Source organism: Dama dama, chromosome 6, assembly GCF_033118175.1.
Source record: "Dama dama isolate Ldn47 chromosome 6, ASM3311817v1, whole genome shotgun sequence".
Classification (NCBI taxonomy): domain Eukaryota; kingdom Metazoa; phylum Chordata; class Mammalia; order Artiodactyla; family Cervidae; genus Dama; species Dama dama.
The window spans coordinates 30,752,116-30,774,319 of record NC_083686.1 but is presented as its reverse complement, the minus strand read 5'-3'; the positions used below and the strand labels follow the sequence as shown (position 1 = coordinate 30,774,319).

Here is a 22,204-nt window from a genome sequence, read left to right as displayed (position 1 = left end):
AGTAAAAAGCTGACATGGTAATATAATGATGTGTGAGCCAAAGTATTCTGCTTTGCATTAAATCGTTGCATATTTCTTTTGTTCTTTGACCCTACTGACAATTATTTTATTTATTTATAGCTAACCTAAAATAATATCAAAGGTGTAAACATAGTGATTCAATATTTGAATAGATTACACACCAAAAGTTAGTATAAAATAGTGACTATATTCCCTATATTGTCCATTACTTTCCTGTGATGTATTTATTTTATAGCTAGCAGTTTGGACTCTTAATCCCCTTCATCGTTCTGCCCGTCCCCCATCCTTCTCCCTTACAGTAACTGCTAATTTCTTCTCTGTATCTGTGGGTAGGGCTGCTTCTGTTTTGTCGCATTTGTTTCTTTGCAGGAAAGTCATATAATGACTTTTATAGTAATCTTACTCATCTATTTTGCAGAGGTACAGCATTATCTTTATCTGTTTTATAATGCATGTTTTGATGATCTTGAGGCATGTAATTTATTCGTGCTTTAGCACGAATTTTAGACAAAATTTCCCAGAATTTCTGCTCAAGTAACTTTTGTACAATTCTAAGAAATCTAGTTGAATTATTCAGACTGTACAGTGGGTAGAATGAATGAGAATTTTGTAGATATTCAGACTTATTTGTGATTCTGACCTCATTTAGTATCTGAAATTTTTCTTAAATGCAAATGAACAAGTTCCCTCCTCTATCCTTTTTCCTTCTTGTTCAGTGAAGTTATAATAACACACTGTGAAGTACTTCTGTAATAAAGACATGAGAGAGAATTGGACACCCACATATGCATATATATATATACCTACTTGTAGGCACTGTAGTCAAGTGTCCAGATTCTGAACTTTGACATTCTCATCTGGAAAAACTATGCTTGTTCTAAGTTCAAGGGCTTCTAGAACTTCTGTGTTTTAATTAAGGATAAGGAAGGATAACAGACCAGAACAGAAAGCAAAAATTATCCCCAAAGATGCCATTTGTCTTGTACCACTTACCTTGAAAGAATTCAGAAAAAGAAAGGAACTCTTCATACCTTCTCCATTCATGAATTTCTCCACAAAATCTTGAAAAGAACCAGGATCTGGATTAGCAGTCACCATTAAAAAGAAAAAATAATAAGAAACAGCCACATCCTTGGCATTCCGGGCAAGATAGATGATCTAAGGAAGATGAAATTAGTTATTAAATCACCTACTATGTTTCAAATATAGTCACATCAAGATTTAAAAAGAAAATATGTTTTTAACTGTAAACATAACATATTTGCTTTAGAAAATTTATAATATATTAAAATTATAAAAAAGGAAATTCCTTCAATAAACTGAAGTGACAACATCTTTTGTATTGCTGTTCAATGTTGGTTTTCACTTTTGATTTTTATGCCATTTTCACATATTTCATTTGAGAGCCTCAAATTCCACTGATATAAGTTGGGTGAGGCAGATTATTATCTCTGAATTATAAGTAAAGAAACTAAATTAAATTTAAGTCTGAATACATGGTTGAGAATTAATCAATGAGAGTAAGCGATTTGGTAAATCATTCAGTCAAAAATAAAGTCCTCTGGCCTTTATACTACACAACCATCCTGCATAACAATTTTAAAAAGGTCCTGCTATTTTCTTACTCACAGTCTTGAAGAAAAGCTGATTTTTATGGGATGCTTAGACCCCTGAAACTCCATGCCTTCCTGGTGGTTCAGTGGTAAAGAATCTGCCTGCCAATGCAGGATGGGGGTTGGATCCTTGGGTCAGGAAGATCCCCTGGAGTAAAGAAATGGTAACCCACTCCAGGATACTTGCCTGAGAAACCTCATGGACAGAGGAGCCTGGCAGGCTACAGTCCATGGGGTCGCAGAAGAGTCAGACATGACCTAGTGACTAAACAACAACTCTCCATTGCAGGAAAAGACCTGCAAAAGTAAACTCTGTCTCTCTATGGTCTTCTCCTTCCTCCTTCAGGCACCCGAGCCATGCCATGGTCTCTGGCAGCTCTTGATTCTCCACTCTTTAGTAGATTTGATAAGGCTCACTAATCTGTCTTACTCAAGTTTCTACATTTTTAAACAAGTTTCTACATTTCAAAAAAATCTCTTTGAATATTCTAAGAAGTATGGTTTTCATTTTTAAGGCCACACTATAAAGAGCTCCAAATACTACAGAAAAAGTCAACTTTCTTTCTCAACAAAGCTATCATTGGCCATATGAAACTTTTCCACATTTATTTAAAATTTTCCCCAGCCCTTTTTTCTTATGAGCTGAATAGAGCTCTTTGCCACTATATATATATATTTATCTCCACAAGTTTGCTTCATCATTTTCATTCCTTTTTTTGTTCGTCCTGTTCCCTCTGTCTTGAATATTCTCTGCATCTCAAAATACAATCTGTATTAAAGTTTGGCTCCAGGTCATCCATGAAGCTTTTTTTCTCCAATGTACTCTTTTTTTTATTGAGTTATAGCTGATGTACAATATTATATAAGTTTTAGGTGTACAACACAGTGATTAATAATTTTTAAAGGTTACCTCCATTTATAGTTATTATAAAATATTGATTATATTCCCTGTGTTGTACAATATATCCTTGTAGCTTATTTATTTTATACGTAGTAGTTTGTACCTCTTACTGCCCTATTATTCAAGGTAGGGGAAGGGGGAAGGTAAAAGCAACCCCTCTTTCCTTAAACTTCCATTAGTTTATCTTCTCTCCATTTTGGAAGATTTGATTCTATGTGCTAACTTTTCACTGTGCATGCTCTTCCTGCCTTTGAGGAAAATCTAGGTCTTTCCCCTCAGCTCTCTCAAGTCAAAGTTTCTAGTTTGCCCACAATTCACTTGGGATATAATCTATCTTAAAAATCCTACACTTGAAAAAACCCTGTAATAATTCATTCTTCTCCTGACTGAAGCCATTTTTAAACTTATGGTCACTCCCACATCAGACTCATAATATTACTCTCCATTCCAAAGCTTTTCATCATGCTGTGTAGTTTTAGTATCTGTATACATGATCCATCAGATTCTCTAGGTTCTTGGGGTCTTTGATCATTACCTCCATTTTACTTCAGTTAGCAACATTTGTAGCCAAATCTTGAAACTTGTCCAGTATCTTAAAGGTTCTAAAGACCTGTCCTTGAGCACCATGATTTCTTCCAAGACAGTTCTGTTTCTTTATCCTTTCTTTCTTAGGGATATATCTCTTCTGCAACAACTCCAAAGCCTCAAGTTTACTGACTTCAATTGCTTCTTTTAGTTTTTTGCTTGTTCCTTTTTTTCACTCTCTCTCTTTTTTTAAATCACTTAAAGTTTCTAGCCTAAAACTCCAAACACACTTTTACCAATAGTTTCAATCCACATGTCTTCTTGTCCACCAGTGAATCACCCTAGAAGTACTCAAGTTGTGATTCCATCCAATGGTCACCTACTCTTTGATGATCCCTGAGATAATAAGCAGGTTTTTGAAGACTGTAGCTATTGTAAAGGTACAGAATCTTTTCGTGTACAAGTAAAGGGATAATACCAAGACTTCATTCCATTCTTCAAAGAAAAAAAGTAAATTGGCCAAATATCTTGAAAAAATACTGGTCACGCATTTCCCAGAATACATATAAATAGTATTTATTAAAGAGAGAACTGTTATGTATGACTTCAGAAGGATGTATGTGATCTTCCTAGGACTGCTTATGATAAAAGCAAACAAACAAAAAACATTGGAATCTTCAAAAGTTTACACCATGTATCTCCAGTAAATGTCATATATACTACGTTATATCATGGTGAAAGTGAAAGTGAAGTCACTCAGTCATGTCCGACTCTTTGCGGCCCCATGGACTGTAGCCTACCAAGCTCCTCCCATCCATGGGATTTTCCAGGCAAGAGTACTGGAGTGGGTTGCCATTTCCATATCATGGTACAAATGGAAATACTTCATGACTCTGATAGATCCCTTTTTTGTCAATAATGACTACTTATAGTACTTTAATATCTCATATGTTTAGTATGGATCATAGAGTGTCCTAATAAAGCTAGTAAGGTCTTGAGAAACATCAGTGGTCTAAGACAATGTCTGGCCTATACTTTAGGATTCCATGTTATTATTCTTTCTAAAAAGCAAAACTGATCTTATCAATCAGCAGCTTAATATGGCTGTAACTCCTCATTATCATCAAAGTAGAGCCCAAACTTCATAAGTTGGCTTCCATATCTGTTACAAACAAACACAGCTTATCTCCCATCACTCATCCAACCAGTACAGGCACTCAGCCTTCCAGCTAAAATGAACTGGTTTCACATCCCAGCTTGGGTTGCCTCAGAGATTATATAGACTAATTCTTATGCATCCGTCACATATCAGATGAGATGTTACTTGCTTTAAGTTTCCTTCTCTGCCTTCAACGTCTAGGACAGAATTCTTCCTTTACTTGATTTATGTCACCTTCTGCAGTGTCTGTTATTTATCCCTTCCCCCTGTGAACCACGTGTCCATGAAGACAAAGATTACATGTGTCTTTGTTATATTGCTGGCTCATGATAGGCACTCCGTAAATAATTATTCTATTATTTTTGTCTGTTTTTCCTTGCCTAGCTCATTTGCCTGCCTCATAAGGCCAAGCACAACAGTTTGCAAAAAGAGTATATTGACTACAACTACTAATAATAACAAATAAAAGTAGCCATTGTAAATTATTTATAACATGTTAGGTACTATGTTAAGCACTTCACAGGCATTATTTTAGCTAATCCTTACAACAACTCTATGTGAAATGCAATTATTATCCCTGTTTTACAGATGAGGAAACTTCAGCTTCCTGAGAGCTTAGAGAGTTTATTTGTTTTTCTGAGAATCAGCTCTGGAGTTAGAACTAAAGTCTAGACCTTCTCACTATATTATGATCCACATTTTTAAAATGTCTATAGATTCAGTGAAGAAATAAATAAACAAGTGTATATAAGACACAGGATATTACCTAACTTTATTATTGTAACATTCTTTGACTTGGGTGAAGTTCTAAAACACTTGGCTCTGTTACCTTACAGTTCTTTTCCCAAAACGAGAGTGGAAGAAGCTCAGCAGGCAGGTGAGACTTCACTATTCTAGGAGATGCCATCCCTTTTAATTGTTTTACTCCTAAGTTAAAAAAAAAAAAGTTGGACAACTTCCAAAATTATAAATATTTGTATGGATTTTTATAGATTTTAAAAATAGAAACATCTATACATTCTATATTATGTTCATAATAATGATATGTATTCACTATGACAGAAGTTTAGATAGATAAAATCATACAGAAAAAAAATAGATTAAATAAATTTTCACCACTTTGAAAAGAAAATCATTATTAACATTTTGGTAAGCATCCTTCCATACAAGTATATCTATATGCCCAGACTCATAGCCATATAAATACCAGACAGACAGATAAATTTTTTAATATTTTGTAGTTGCATTTTTCTTACTATTTTAATGTCAACAAACATATGATATTATAATATGTTTAATGACTTCATGTCATTTTTACCTTCTGTTGATTAACATTTATATTGTCTCTAATTTTTTACAATAATAAAAGAATCTGTGACGAACATCTTTTTGCATATCCTTGAAAATTTATGGATATGTCTGTAGTGTTTAAAGTATCACTGCATGTATCCCAAGGAGAGATATAATTCTCATATATTACTAGACTCTGATGAAAGCATGTCAGAGCTATCCTCATTCACTCTATTCAAAGAATATGCTAGATTATAAACTCTGTCAAGATTTAAATTTACATCCCTTCCTATGTAGAAGACATAATACTAATTGTCATTTAATACTATTACCAAAAAATACTATTTTGCATACAGTCTTTCTTGTACCATTTACACCCACACATTAAAATATATGTGTATAGCTTTTAAAATTAACTTATGCATTACCATTCATCATCTGGTCATTTCTACATTCCAGGTAAGGAACTCGATTAAAAATGACATCTTTTTTGCACTTTTCCACATCACCATCAGCATAAATCATGCATACAATTTCACTAATCCACGTTGTACCTGAAAAAATTAAACACACCTGAGTCTCCCACTGACAATGCACATTGATAATGCAGGGATCAATGGATTTATAGTTGGATAAAGTAAGAAGCTACCAATGAAATAGTATTTGCAAGCTGTCAGAATCACCACAGGACACAAAAACTATTTCCCCTAATATTTACTCTTATAGGATCCAAACATAGCATCAAAAGTAAAGATGAACATAGTTGTAATAAAATACACCTGTGATAGAAATTGACCTTGTCAAAGACGAACTGTGATATTTTGTACAAGCTGATAATATATTTGGATCTAAATATTCACATCTAAAAAGTAAGCATGCTTTCAACCACAGGATTTCTCGATAGTTTTTATGCCTCAGGTTGAGTCCTAGTACAGAGAATATAGAAAAGAATAAATCTGGTCCTTGTCCTGTGATATTCAAGGGCCCTCAGAAGAGTCAAAAACAATGCTCAATAATTGCACTTCATTTTTCCTAAGATGCTGTAATACAGATGGGCACAGAGATTTAAAGAACTCCAAAGGAGGACTTTGTGTGCTTCTGCTGCTGCCGTGATGTTTCCACAAGAAATAAATGACTTTAAGAGAACATGGTAATTGAGCTTAGCCTTAACAAATTATTGGAATAAATTCACTAGTTGTGTAAGATAGGAGAGAGGTCTATCAGACAGAAGAACTCTCTCCTTTTTTTAAAATCAAAAGCCAGACATTTACAGATAGTAATGTGGTGAGGAAATGAATTGGATGTAAATTGCTTCTGTTGTGACTCTTCTGCAACCCCATGGACTGTAGCCTGCTAGGCTCCTCTGTCCAAGGGATTCTCCAGGCAAGAATACTGGAGTGTGTTGCCATTTCCATCTCCATGGATGTAGATTATAAAACCTAAATCAGAGGCTATTTGAAGGGATGAATGGAGACGAGGGTGCAGTGTCAAGCAGACACCAAGCCTAACAAAGCCTTGTAATTCATACTAGAGTTCAAGTCATTTCTAAAAGATTTTAAAGGTCAGTGGCATACATCAAGCAAGAAAGCAAGGTTATAAGGGTCATGTTTTGGAAGAATTCCTCTAGTGGCAGAGTAAATAAAATAATGGAGTGAGGGGTCATAAGAAGGTGACAAGAAAATTAGAAACTGACTGTGAGACATATCTATGAGACTAAAAGGGCAAAACAGATTGATTGATTGAATATAGAAGATGAAGAAGTTAACAGAAACTGATTCTGAAATAGCTCTCATGTGTCCTCAACAGGTGACTGGTTTTGTGCTGACATTGATCCAGACAGGAAAGAGAACTGAACACTTTAGAGTCAGAATAGCCAAAGATATATTTAATGTTTGACATATTTAAGTACTAATTGGAACAACCAGGTAGAGAAATCTGGATTGGACCTTTCTAATTTCTAAAGTTCTAAGATTATAAAACTATGACTAACAAGCTAATTTCAGGAAAATAGACGTTACCTGAAAATAGAGCTTCAGAAGTGGACTTTAGAAAGAGGAACTGATTAGCTAAAAAGTGCTATTTTTTTTAAAAAATCCATGAAAATTACTTATACTTTGTCTATACAGCAATGACAACAATGACATAACGACAGAAGGGCAATTTTAAATTTTACTGATGGTTCTATAGTCATCCATCTATATTATGTGACTTTCTTATATGGCCAACAATACTCATTTATCAGTGTCCTCCTCAAATTATATGTACAGATTGTGCTTGTAGAATAGAGCTATAATATGCCACTATTTTCTATGTATATACCGGAACTTTTATAATCTGTCCCTATTTAATACAGAGAATGGATGTGGGAGAAATGAATGCCTCAATATTTAACAGAAAATGTGGATTTGTCCTTTCTAGGTAAAAAGGGAACAACTTTGACATAACAAAGAGACTTACCAGATTTGGGATAGGTGACAATGACAAGGTCATCTGGTCTTGCCTCAAATTTCTCCACCTCATGCCAATACTGAATAAATTTTTTATACAATGGCATTCCACCAATTCTGCCAAAGTAATCTGCATAGGCGGGTTTGGAAGAACTCATCGTGGAGTGGTACACTGAAAGGAAAAAAGGTATGTTTTCCACTTCACATGCACTTTAAGTTGTTTTAATATTAATAGTAGTCCTGTACATCAAATTTCTCTCTTAGCATTTCTTATATGTTGAGCATATGGGGTAGAGCATATTAAAGTAATGTATAACATAGCCTTGGTGCTTTAAGAGTTTCTAATCCTATTACTAAATCTAACATATAAAAAACCAAGTAGTACAAAGCACAAAAAAGTTACCTGTTTTAAAACTATGTACAAAATGCATGATACGTTCAACAGAGCCTTGATTTCTCTGTCAAAACTGATAAAACATATAAAAAGACTAAGAGATTGAGAAAATGCAACAATATTTTGGCAAAGAATGACTTTAATTAATTCTGTATATATTAAATAACAATAAATTTTGATGGCCACATTTGATAGCTATCGCCACATGTCAAAGTTAAGCTTTCTTTGTTCCTGAATATGTTTCACTCAATGAAAAAAAAAATCAAATGCTTGATGACTGTATTAAAAAGATGAAAATAATGACACTGTAATGGCTATGTCTAAGACATGGATTCTTGAAGGTACTGAAGATTTTTGTATGACCTTCTAGCGTTACTGATACTTTTCTCTCTCATTTAATCAGTAAAGTTGACACTCCCGTTGAGTGACTTGTGTGAAAATTATAAGGTTAAACAGCACGGTTATCATTGACAGTGCCTGATCCCATGATACCTCATTTCATGTTTAGAGTAAGCCTTAGACTTTTTAATTAGACAAACTTTCCTTCATTGGCTTTCAGCTTCTCTCATTACCCTTTTCCTCCGTAAAATTCCTCCATTCTGAGTTTGTGATATAGCATCTCAACAAATGTCATCCTTCTTGATATTACCCTCACAGGATCTCCTTTTATTTTTTTTTAAGACTTGAGGTATTACTGAGTAAAATGAGGCTCACCATGCCAGAGAACTGGGCAATATTCAGTTACAAGATTGTCTCAGGATTGTTGTTATTGTTTAGTAGCTAAACCATGCCCAACTCTTTGCAACTCCATGGGCTGTAGCCCTCCAGGCCCCTCTGTCCATGAGATGTCCCAAGAAAGAATACTGGAGTGGGTTGCCATTTCCTTCTGTAGGGGATCTTAGGGATCTTCCCAATCTTCCTGACCCAGGGATCAAACCCACGTCTCTTGCACTGGCAGGCAGATTCTTTCCCACTGAGCCACCAGGAAAGCCCATAGTTTCTGCAGTACAACAAAGTGGATCAGCTATATGTACACATACATTCCTTCCATCTTGAACCTCCCTCCTGTCCCCCATCTCACCCCTCTGGGTCATCACAGAGCACTGAGCTAAGTTCCCTGTGCTATATTCAGCAGCTTCCCACTAGCGAACAGTTTCACACATGGTAGGATCTCTCTTTTATCCACCTCTGTCAAAAAAAAAAAAAAAAAAACCTGTAGGATAAGTTGTTATACGCTCATACACGTGATCAAACCCAGGTCTTCTGTGTCTCCTGCACTGAAGGACAATTCTTTACCTGCTGAGTCATCAGGGATGCCTGTAGCCTGCCAAACTCCTCTCTCTATGGGATTTCCCAGGGAAGAATACTAAAGTAGTAACCATTCCCTTCTCCAGGGGAATCTTCCAGGGATCGAACCCAGGTCTCCTGCATTGCAGGCAGATTCTTTACTATCTGAGCTACCAGGGAAACCTCTAAAAATCTGTATATCAAAGATATTTTATAACTTTTCATGTTTCCGTGTTTCATAAGTTTATTGGTTATTTTAATAATTTTGGTCAATTTTGTCCATCAGGAGTGTTTTTTTTTTTTTTTCCTAAATGATAAATAGTAAGTAATTTATCATTGATTTATGAATTGAAGGTATCTGAAGTGTTCCCATCTTATATTGCAAGTGGTTTTTAACTTTTTTAATGGTTTATATAGAAATTTATTGCTCATTTAATCACTAGGGAGAAAAATGTGTACAAAAGGCATTCCTTGTCCTGCATATTGATTTGTTTATTCACATGAACAACTTTCTTGGTGTTCTGCCAAGTTTGTAAGAATTGGCTTATAGCCAAGTGGGAGTAGCTGATTTATTATCAAAAATAGTTGGCTGACCTCTGACTGACCCTTCATGGTCAGTTTTAATCTCAGACTTAAACTGCTGCTGCTGCTGCTGCTAAGTCACTTCCGTCGTGTCCAACTCTGTGTGATCCCATAGACGGCAGCCCACCAGGCTCCCCCGTCCCTGGGATTCTCCAGGCAAGAACACCGGAGTGGGTCAGAGTTAAACTAGGTGGCATGTAATAAAATCCCTTGCTTTGTCTAGCTTCTTTTAGTAAGTTATCTCATCTTGTATAGATTCACCTCCAGATGCTTTCTTCTTTCTCAAAAGACATAGTTCAGTTCAAAATTGTCAACTTCATTCCCTAACTGAGTGTACAGGGTGCTATTGTCTAGAAACACTGACCAAAAATTATTAGAACTGTGATTCATAAATTCAGTTGAGGGAAGAAATATGTTTCTTCTTTTCTTTGTCTGTATTTCTTCTTTCCTTCCTCTTTCTTTCTCTCTTTCTCCATCTTCCCCTCCTCCACTCCCGTCTGCCTTTCATTCGGTGAGAATGCTCTGAGTTCCTCTGCTCTTACCAGGCACAGTGATAAGTGCTGAATAGCAGAATGAGTATAGATGCAAAGGGCTTGCTTCAGCCTCACCTTTTACAACTTAATTTGGATTTGAGCAAAGTGGCTGAAAGGAGAGAATATCCTTTTGGACATTATTCTATCCAGAACCACAGCACTGTGTCACAAAACAGATGCTAAAAAATCCTCATTAAATTCAATTGTTTTATTGTTAGATCAAATCTCCTCGGGCTTTCTAGTATCCACTAACGATTCCTAGATGAAACAGGCACTGTCAACTACTTACCACAGACTTGGATTTCTGCTCGTAAAGGTCAAATGTCTCTCACTTAAAAGTAACAGTAATATTTGCAAGTTCCCTGTTAGTAATAGATTGCTTCTGACATATTTCACAGAAGTAAACATATAACTAGAATTCAGTCTCCACTTTAACTTTTCTACTCTGCTTGCTTTGTTCTCACTTCAGTAAAATAGAGAACATGTTTAACATGCAGGATTTACAAGGCAACTATGATACTTTAGTTTTATGTTAAAACTCTTTAATTTAAATAGCAAAACATTATATAAATATATTATTTTTAATGATAAGTGATTTTTTTATCACAAAGTAATTATTAAAGCTTTACATGCTTTACATTAAGTAAGTAAAATGTTGATAAAGACTTTATTCTCTGTATTTCTTTTTTAATATAGTTTTATAATAAGTAATTCTGTATTTTCTATATCTAAAATCTAAATATTAATATCAGCAATAATAATAGAGATAAAACCTGTCCAGATGATCCTGTGAAAGAAACTGGGTGATCCAATTCAGTTTTATTCAAATCCCCACTCAGGTTTCAAGCTGCAAAAAAGGATGAGAACTACTGGGCATTTGGAATGTTTCTGGTGAGTTTTTATTCTGAATGCCAGAGAAGGAGGTGGAGATTAACTTGTGAGTCTAGGCTTTCTGGACTTTGTGATGCAATGGGGTAAAACAAACATGGAATCGCACCTGCAGTTGCAATAAGCCACACAGTCATGTTTATTCACATGGATATTAGAGACTCTCCATTTTTCATTCTTGGCTCATAGACAAATTTCTAAATTTGCCAGTAGCCATCATTGGGTTAAGGAGAAGGAGGAAAAGGAAGTGAAGGTAAAGATGAGGGAGAAAAATGTAAGCACGATGTAGCAAAATATAAGAGAATTTGTAAAAGAGTGTCACTTACTCAATCAAAACATGAGGATGACTTTTGAAAGACTAAACTCCTTAGAGGAGTAAGAAGAGAGAATAAAATGAACCGACATCAGGAGACCTAGATTAGCTTAGGGGGACTTTTCAAAGAGGGATTTATAGTACTTGCTTTTGTCTTAACAGGTCACCCTTTGTTTAAAAATCTCTGCCTTTAACTCTTGAGCAACCCTGAAAATCAAAAACAGATGACAGCTAAAGGAATAATGTAATAGAACTCACTTTTGGATTACTGTTTTTAAAATCTCACTTCTCTCTGCTCCCAGTCACATGCTCAGTGATATAGTGTGGAATTTCCAGGTAAAGTTAATCATTGACAGCATTGAAATTTAGATAAGAGAATGAGAAAAGTGGACTTGGAGGGCATTATGCTAAATAAAATAAGTCAGATAGAAAGGCAAATCCTGTATAATATCACTTGTATGTGGAATCTGTAAAATACAACAAACTAGTGAATATAACAACAAAAAAACAGTCACACAGATGTTGAGAACAAACTAGCTGTTACCAGTGGGAAGAGGGAAAGTAGGAAAGGAAAGATAGGCTTAGAGGATTAAGTAGTACAAACTATCAGCTATAAAATAAGCTTCAAGGATATACTGCCCAACACCAGGAATATTGCTAATATTTTATAATATATCATATATAGTATATATATATAATATTTTGACTATACCAAAGTCTTTGTGGATCACAACAAACTGTGGGAAGTTCTTTAAGAGATGGTAATCCCAGACCTCCTTACCTGCTTCCTCAGAATCTGTATGCAGGTCAAGAAGCAACAGTTAGAACTGGACAAGGAACAATGGATTGGTTCCAAATTGGAAAAGGAGTAAGTCGAGGCTGTATATTATCACCCTGCTTATTTGTTTTATATGCAGAGTACATCATGTGAAATGCTGGGCTGGATGAAGCCCAAGTTGGAATCAAGATTGTGAGGAGAAATATCAATAACCTCAGATATGCAGATGATACCTCCCTTATGGGAGAAAGCAAAGAGGAACTGAAGAGCCTCTTGATGAAGATGAAAGAGGAGAGTGAAAATGTTGGCTTAAAACTCAACATTGAGAAAACTAAGATCACGGCACCTGGACCCACAACTTCATGGCAAATGAATGGGGAAACAATGGAAAGAATGAGAGGCTTTATTTTTCTGGGCTCCAAAATCACTGCAGATGGTGACTGCAGCCATGAAATTAAAAGACTCTTGCTCCTTGGAAGAAAAGCTGTGACCAACCTAGACAGCATATTCAAAAGCAGAGACAGTACTTTGCTGACACAAATCCAGCTAGTCAAAGCTATGGTTTTTCCAGTAGTCATGTTTGGATGTGAGAGTTGGTCTATAAAGAAATCTGAGCACCAAAGAATTGATGCTTTTGAACTGCAGTAAGAATTGATGTGGAAATACGTTTGCGCCTCATTTGTGCAAATATGTAGGAGTGTGACTGCTAGATCAAATGGTTAAGACTATATTTAGCTTTGTAAGAAACTGTCACTGTCGCTGTACCATTTTGCACCCCCACCAGCAATGAGTTAGAGTTCCTTTTGCTCCGCATCTTCACCAGTATTTAGAATTATAAGAATGTTGGATATTATCTGATTACAATATAGGCTGTGTTTAATGTTTGCTGTTGTGTCACAGACTTTAGTTTCCTCTAGTGTCCTTGCTTTGATCACAGTTATCTTTTACCTCCCCTTTATGAGACAGGAATGCCAAAAGGGCTATAGTTGAGTATTTGCCTTCCCCTATATCAGATAAATATAAGATAAATATCTTGCTGGTAAGATCTTTTTCCTTAGCCAGAAGGCCCTTATTATGGAGAACACTCTAGGTTTATTTTTAAATGGTTATTTCTCCCCTCCCTCTACCTGAACTCAGGCAGTTTTCCTCCATTGGTTCTTCACCATGATAATCTAATTGAGATTTGGAAGTAAAATTCACAGAAGCCTGGAGATTTTCTCTAGCTGAGCCCTTCCAGGGCTTTTAACTCTTAAAGCAAACTGTTGTTGCTGCTCAATAGCTAAGTTATGTCCAGCTCTTTATAACCCAGTGACTGCAGCACACCACCCTTCCTGCTCTTTACTATTTCCCGGAGTTTGCTCAAAATCATGTCCATTGAGTTGGTGATGCTATCTAACCACCTTATCAGCCTCTGCCACCCTCTTCTCCTCTTGCCCACAATCATTCCTAGTATCAGGGTCTTTTCCAATAAGTCAGCTCTTACATGCCCAGCCTCCTCCAGCATTTCATCAGTTCCTATCAGTTACTGGTTCCAAAGACTTCCCCTTTCATTGGATCTCATTCTATGGATTCTGTCTTTCTAGGTTTGGGAACTGCAGTTTTCCCTATGACCTCATTTCTTTGATAGATCTAAGAAGTCTTATTGATTTCCAGTTCATTTTTTTTTTTCCCCTTTGTTGTGAGGAAGTGATTCGTCATTTGTGCTCATGGTAAGTCGCTTCAGTCATATCTGACTCATTGCGATCTTATGGACTATAGCCTGCCAGGCTCCTTTGTCCATAGGATTCTCCAGGCAAGAATACTGGAGTGGGTTGCCATGACCTCCTCCAGGGGATCTTCCCAATCCATGACTTGACCTTCATCTGCTGCTCCTGCGTTGCAGGCGGATTCTTTACCACTGAGTCACGAGGGGAAGCATGGTTGACTATTTAAATGCTCTTTACATATCACACCTGAATCCAGGGGTCTGACAGTTCTTTAACACATCCATGAGGCTTCACTTTTTTATATTCTATGAGCCTGAAAAAGTAAAGTGACTGCAGTCTTCTCCCACTCCTGAGAAGTCCTGGAGAGTCTTATCAGGAAAGAAAGACATAATCATTAACTTTTTAGTAGCGCTCATTTGAGCACATAAGTTCTTTGAAATGCTTGATAATTTGAATGCCAGAGACTTGCAAAACTCAACATCTTTGTTTATCTTAATGAAAGAAAGTTTTTTGGAATTCAGGTTTTTTCAATGTCAAATTTAGTACTTTACTTTTCATTTCTATCAGATACATACTTTCTACCCAATTGATAGAGTTAGCTTTAAAGTACAGTGGTTGTTGGCCTATAAATTGTACTGTTAATTTCAACTTAGCCTTATCAATAATTGTAACAATGTTGCACATTTGAGAGTAATAAAATAGTATAAAATAGACTATAATCCATAGCATTTTGCCACATGGGTCATGACATAGTGTAATATTGTTATACTTTAAAAATGGCACTGATAATTTTGTGAATACTTTTAAAGTCTTTCACATTATGATCTGGTTTTTCACGGCTTTCTTTATTTTAGGAGTTGGTTACCTTTGAGTTTAAGGAAGCATCAGCTTCCAGAAAGATTGTGAAATCTTTTGTCCCTCTTGTTGTTTTGATTCCTTTCCTCCTTGATAGTTTAATTATTAGAGATGATATCAATTCACAAGTTTAAGTTTCTCCAGTTTACCACTTCCTGAACATTCTATTCCCAATTTTTGGCAAATGAAAAATTATTTTGTAAACGAATTAATACTATACTTTTATAATAAGTGAGTCTTGTTACTGGTCCAATGTTAGTCTGTATCTAGTAATCGGGCTTTTTCTTTACTCATGGGTCTACAGCTGCAACAATGCAATAAAAAAAAGAACTTAGTGAAGTATACAGAATACCTTCTATGTGCCACCCTGTTTGTGTCCAGTTATGTGATCTTCACATATATCCTATACAAGTGCATCTTACAACCCTGTCCTAAAATATGCAGGTGTAAGTACAACTATGATTTGGAGACCAACTGTGTCAAGAAGCTTCATGGTGAAGAGTGAAGTCAGTCTTCATATTTAAAATGATGCAGATTTGAATTAAATTTCATGGTAAGAAAGAAAATATACATAATCACAGAACAGACAGGCAGAAAGTGCTAGGACAATGAAATTCAGGGAACATGGGGTAGTAGGTAATAGAAAGGTGGGTGTTAGGAGTCAGAAATTGGAGCACATGGAAGTTTATGAGTCAGATATCTGGCAGTCACAAAATCAGAAAGACTGAACAGATGATAGAGATGTTGCTACAAACCTAGAGCTCAGAAGCAGGACTAACTCTCAGACAGACCAAAAAAAAGTCTGATTTCTATAAGAGAGAAATTTAATATATCCAGATAAAGATTGAGGTGTGGGGGAAAAAAAGTGAGAAACCTGGGATATAGTGCAGGTTTTGTCATAGGACAGTCCCTGATCTGATTTGTAAAACTACTAAAATTATCTAATGTTTCATGAGGGTTTATTATGTCTCAAGAACTACACTGAGTACTTTTCATAGATTTTTCATCCTTATTTCAACCCTTTGAATTAGTATTTTATAATTATTTTAAGACAAAAGAATCGAAGCTTAGTTAAGGTGCTGTTATTAGTCACTCAGTCGTAGCCAACTCTCTGTGACTGCATGGACTACAGCCCACCAGGCTCCTCTGTCCATGGGATTTTCCAGGCAAGAATACTGGAGTGGGTTGCCATTTCCTTCTCCAAGGGACCTTCCTGGCCCAGGGATAAAACATGCATCTCCTGAACTTTTATCACTGAGCCAGCGGGAAAGCCCTCGGTCAGGTTAGGTAAGTGGCAAAAATTTATAGCCACTAAGTGGCTGACTTAGGATGTGAACCCTAGCCAACTGATCCAAGAGCTCATTCAAAGAACCCTGTGGCAAAGGATTATAGCAGCTAAGTCTCTTCACTTCCCCGCACCATTTCCACCTTTTTCTCAATTCCTCCTCTTTCCTACCAGGAATGGCCTCAGGGCATGAGGAGATGCCACAGCTGTGGAAACCAGGAAGATGTTTGGAAAGTGAGAAGAGACTCTTTTAGATATTGCCCAATTGCTTAATCAAGCCCAGTAATTCTCTAATCAGTATACTGAATTCTTGCTAGCTCCCAATAGTTCTGTTCTTTGATGAGATCACCTAGTTACAGCAAATCTGAAAGGGGCAGGACATCATCACAATCATTCTAACCTCCCTAAGGCCTTCTGCCTCTGTGCATAGAGTGTGTGTGTTTGCTCAGTCATTCAGTCATGTCTGACTCTTTGCGACCGTTGGACTGTAGCCCAGCAGACTCCTCTGTCCATGGGATTTCCCAAGCAAGAATACTGGAGTGCATGGCCATTTCCTTCTCTAGGTGATCTTCCCAATCCAGGATCCAACTCGTTTCTCCCGCATCTCCTGTGTCTCCTGCAATGCAGTCTGATTCTTCATCACTGAAATGCTGGGGACGCCCTGGGCATAGAGACTCGAGTGTAATTTGCATGTTCCTATTGCTCATAGGAAATCTCATAGTCAACTACACCAGGGGACTGGTGAACTGGAGCAATACCTGGATATCTGAAGCCATGGAAATAGTTTTCATCTATGATGATCCACTGCAACTGTAGGTTTCTTCTCTGATCTCTAGAATCAGTTCACTTTCTACTTTTTGGGCCATCTCCTAAGAAAGAATTCCACCTTGAATCTTGATTCATTCCTCTACTCTCTCAATTTCTGAGGTAACTTTTATAGTCTATATTCTTGAAAGGTTACAGACAGGGAGAAAGGATGAAAATGGTGGCAGATTTATAATTTGTTTATAAGAATGTGTTCCCTATCTGTTTTTTATGTGTCCCCTCAAAATATATGTTAAAGTCTTGACCCTGGTACCTCAGAACATGACCTGTTTTGGAAATAGAGCCACTATGGATATAACTTGTTAAGATCTTACTGTAGTAGGGAGGGCCCTTAATTCAATATAATGATGTCCTTGTGTATTTGTTAATCACTTAGACATCACTAAGTCATGTCTGACTCTTTGTGACCCCATGGACTGTAGCCTGCCAGGTTCCTCTGTCCATGGAATTCTCCAGGCAAGAATACTGTAGTGGGTTGTCATTCTCTTCTCCAGGGTATCTTTCAGACCTAGGGATCAAACCCAGGTCTCTGCATTGCAGGCAGATTCTTTACCATCTGGGCTACCAGAGAAGCGTAATGATGTCCTTATAAGTTGACAATGTAAAGATATAAGGAAAAAAACTCTATATGAAGATGGATGCAGAGACTGGAATTATGTGTCTATAATCCAAGGAACACCAAGAACTGACAGAAGCCATCAAAGCTAAAAAATAAAAAAATAAAGAATGATTCTATCCACAACCTCAAAGGAAGCATGACTTTGCTGATGTCTTGATTTTGGACTTCAAGCCTCCAGAACTATGAGAGAATAAATTTCTGTTGCTTTAAGCCTCCTAGTTTGTGGTGTGATGGCAGCCCTAGGAATCAGTACACTACCCTTGCTACCTGAAAGTGAAGTGTAGTTCTCTACTGCAATAATCTTACAATTAACTATGTAATTTGCTTTCTACAATAGAATATGAGAAGACATGACAGAGGCCATATCTGAGCAAAACTTTGGAAAGCCTTTGTGTGTTTTGGCTGTCACTCATGTTGTTATCCTCCACCAAGAGAACATGATGCACTAAATAATACCTCCTCCTTCATCTTCAGTGTTTGAACAAGGAGACAAATGAGAGTCAGCAGAGCCCAGTTACATCATAACTGAGTTGTAGCCTTCAAGTGGAATGAGCAAGAAATTAATTTTTCTCATTTTAGGTCACTGATGCTTTGCAGTTGTCTGTTCTAAATGCTAACCAATGAAGAAATTCTGGAAAATAAAACTGTATCTTTCCAAATGACCCATGCTGTGATATATATGATACAGTTAATATAAGGGAGGTACACCCAGGTGGCACTAGTGGTAAAGAACCCACCTGCCAATGTAGGAGACATAAGAGATGCAGATTGCCTCCCTGGGTCAGGAAGATCCCCTGGAGGAGGGCGTGGTAACCAGTATTCTTGCTTGAAGAATCCCACAGATAGAGGAGCCTGGCAGGCTATGGTCCGTAGGGTCGCACAGAGTCGGACATGACTGAAGCAACTTAGCACACTCATTGTACTTTAGAAAAATATTACAGAGGACTCTAAAGTAATCTAGGAGTTATGGGCCTCTGCACAGATTTAAGAAAAAAGATACAGTTTTATAATACAAAAAAAGTGTCTTGTTTTAACTAGGACAAAGTGAAACTCGCTCAGTGGTGTCTGACTCTTTGAGACTCCATGGACTATAGAGTCCATGGAATTCTCCAGGCCAGAATACAGAAGCGGGTAACCTTTCCCTTCTCCAGAGGATCTTCCCAACCCAGGGATTGAACCCAGGTCTCCTCCATTGCTGGTGGATTCTTTACCAGCTGAGCCACAAGGGAAGCCCAAGAATACCGGAGTGGATAGTCAATCCCTTCTCCAGCAGATCTTCCCGACCCAGGGATCAATCCAGGGTCTCCTGCATTGCAGGCAGATTGTTTACCAACTGAGTTATCAGGGAAACCCTCAACTAGGACATAAGGCATGAGTAATTAGAAGTGGAGAATTATATAAGACTTTAAAATTAGGGTTGGTATTATGAAGGGAATTGGATAAAACCTAGAGCCAAGATCATGGGAATATCTGACCTTGAATAAGGTTAGATTACTGTTTCAAAAGAACATTTACTCTGACAGTGATACGGAGAATGTCGCTTCTAGACTGTGATATTATGTTATCAAAGAATAAATAAATATTGACTTAGTAGAAGGAAATTTTGTTTAAAAGGCTTATTGCAAAATGGCAGGGAGCTGGGACGAGGTAGAAGAAGAACCACTGTGATAGAGTAGAACATTCTGATAGATCGGCAAGTATCTTAAGAGTTAGGCAAGGTATATATTGTATGATCTTACTTACACATGAACTCCCAAAATTCAAACTCGTAGAAGCATGGTTGAAGTATGGTTACCAGGGAGTGACTGCGTGGGAGCCTGGGGAGATGTTGATTAAAAGGTACAAACTCCCAGCTATAAGATAAATAAGTTATTGGGATCTAATGTACAGCATGGTAACTATAGTTAGTAATACTGTATTGTATACTCAAAATTTGCTGAGAGTAGATTTTTGGTGTCCTCCTCACAGAGACAAAGCTAACTATTAAAGATGATTGACTTGTTATTTAGTTTGATCAGGATAATCACTTCACAATATACACTTATATAAAATCATCACGCTGTACAATTTATACAATTTTTATTTGTCAATTTTATGCCACGATGGGCTTTCCCAGTGGCTCAGTGGTAAAGAATCCACCTGTATTGCAGGAGACGCAGGTGACACGGGTTTGATCCCTGGGTTGGAAAGATCCCCTAAAGGAGGGAATGGGAACCCACTCTAGTATTCTTGCCTGGAGAATCCTATGAACAGAGGAGCCTGGTGGGCTATAGGTCATAGAATTGCAGAGTTGGACATAACTGAAATGACTGAGCACACACATGTGCACACACACACAAACACAGAGACATACACTCACTCACACACACCAGGAAAGCTGGGTATGGGAAAGCTAGGCAAAAGTGGTTTTCTTTCATACAGAGAAGTCAACAGACTGGAAAGAACCCTGAGTGGAGAAATGAGATGAAGAGCTGTGTGATGGAAAAGAAGGTCAGAAAATGTCTCACCCTGAGGCCAGCCTGTTTTCAGGATGGACTATTAAAAAATGATTGTTACTACTCAGTCATTAAAAAAAAAGATGAAATATTGTCACTTGCAGCAATATATTAATAGATGAACCTTAGTCAGACAGAGAAAGACAAGTACTGCATGATTTCATTCATATGTGGCAACTAAAAAGCAAACAAGCAGAAGGACAAAATAAAGAACAAATCAAATGAAAGTGAACACAGATAGAAAACAGTAATGGTTACTAAAGGGGAATGGAAAATTGGTAAAAAAAGTCACTGTATGGAGATGGATGGAAACTACATTTTTGGTAGTGAGTACAGTATAGTCTCTACAGAAATAGAAATACAATCTTGTACACATGAAACTTATATAATGTCATAAACCAATGTTATCTTAATGAAAAAATGACTTTAAAGTTGAATTGTTTGTCAATTCAGGCAGATATCAAGACAAAGTTCAGGACCCTGGGGGAGGGAAAGAGTCAAAAGATAAGTTTAGTCAACAAGAATTTTATTCAGTTAATCATTAACAAGGCAAAACGTAGATATCTGGAGGGTGTGTCACCAATAAACAGGCATCATGATTCTTAGCAAAGTCATATGAAAAAGAGTGTTTCTTTGGAGAACAACAGAGAAAGTTCAGCATTCAGCATATAACTGTAAATACACTGAGATGAGAAACCAAATGTAGTTGTTTCCCTTGAAGTCCAGGGCACCCTCCTTAGACTATCAAATAACACAACATAGTGAATGCAAATAGATTTGATAGTGAGGCTACCTGGTCTGCTTGTGATAAAATGTATAACACAGGGGAATTATTTTAACTATGATTTCTTTATATAAAAGAGAATAACACATCTCCTCTTACCATAAGAAATGGGGCAAATATGAACATCTTTGGAAACATGCTTTGTAAACTGCAAAACATCAGACATGAGTTTAATATCTATGAAGTGAGCACTGGCTGAACAAGTATAGAGGTATCAGGGCACAGGAAGATCCCATGTTCCCTCTGCTACTTTGTTAGAAAATACCGCTTCCTCTGCCCCATGTTTGCCTCCACATCTTGCTTAAGAAGGAAAGAATAAATTAGGTTTGGAGAAGGAAATGGTAACCCACTCCAGTGTTCTTGCCTGGAGAATCCCAGGGATGGGGGAGCCTGGTGGGCTGCTGTCTATGGGGTCACACAGAGTCGGACACGGCTGAAGTGGCTTAGCAGCAGCAGCAGCAGCAGCTTGCCAGAGATAGAAGCTTTGAATTCTGTGCTGCCTGGTACTTATCAAAAGCCAGGTTATGAAAAGCAATATTTATAGAGAGTTGTCTGAGGATGTGAACTCTATCAATTTCTCTGTTTACTTTAAAATGTTACTTTTCAATTAAAGTGAGGTGAAAGGGAAAGTTGCTCGGTCTTTGTGACCCCGTGGACTGACTATACAGGCCAGAGTACTGAAGTGGGTAACCTTTCCCTTCTCCAGGGGATCTTTCTGACCCAGGAATCACACCAGGGGCTCCTGCATTACAGGCAGATTCTTTACCAACTGAGCTATCAAGGAAGAAATTAAAACAGGCCATCAAAGACCTAGCACTTACACTAACTTGTTTTGTTTTCTCATAGAATAAGTTCATTGAGCCAAGACTCCATAAGGAGTTTGATGAAGTGGCTGACAGCTCCA

At 37.1% G+C, this 22,204-nt stretch overlaps 1 protein-coding gene across 3 annotated transcripts in view; it reads right to left on the bottom strand.

Moving 5' to 3' along the window:
• Positions 1-22,204, bottom strand: part of SULT1E1 (sulfotransferase family 1E member 1) — a 46,693-nt gene that overhangs the window by 7,026 nt on the left and 17,463 nt on the right. For 2 of the 3 annotated variants that reach the window (XM_061145836.1, XM_061145837.1), the window contains exons 2-5: positions 7,967-8,128; positions 5,938-6,063; positions 5,049-5,146; positions 1,053-1,179 (exon numbers count right to left, since the gene is read on the bottom strand). In XM_061145836.1, the coding sequence (XP_061001819.1) occupies positions 1,053-1,179; positions 5,049-5,146; positions 5,938-6,063; positions 7,967-8,114 (499 nt within the window). In that variant the 5' untranslated portion in view covers positions 8,115-8,128. Of the gene's footprint in view, positions 1-1,052; positions 1,180-5,048; positions 5,147-5,937; positions 6,064-7,966; positions 8,129-11,525; positions 11,680-22,204 lie in introns of those variants that run through there. The other variant, XM_061145835.1, reaches the window with a different exon arrangement.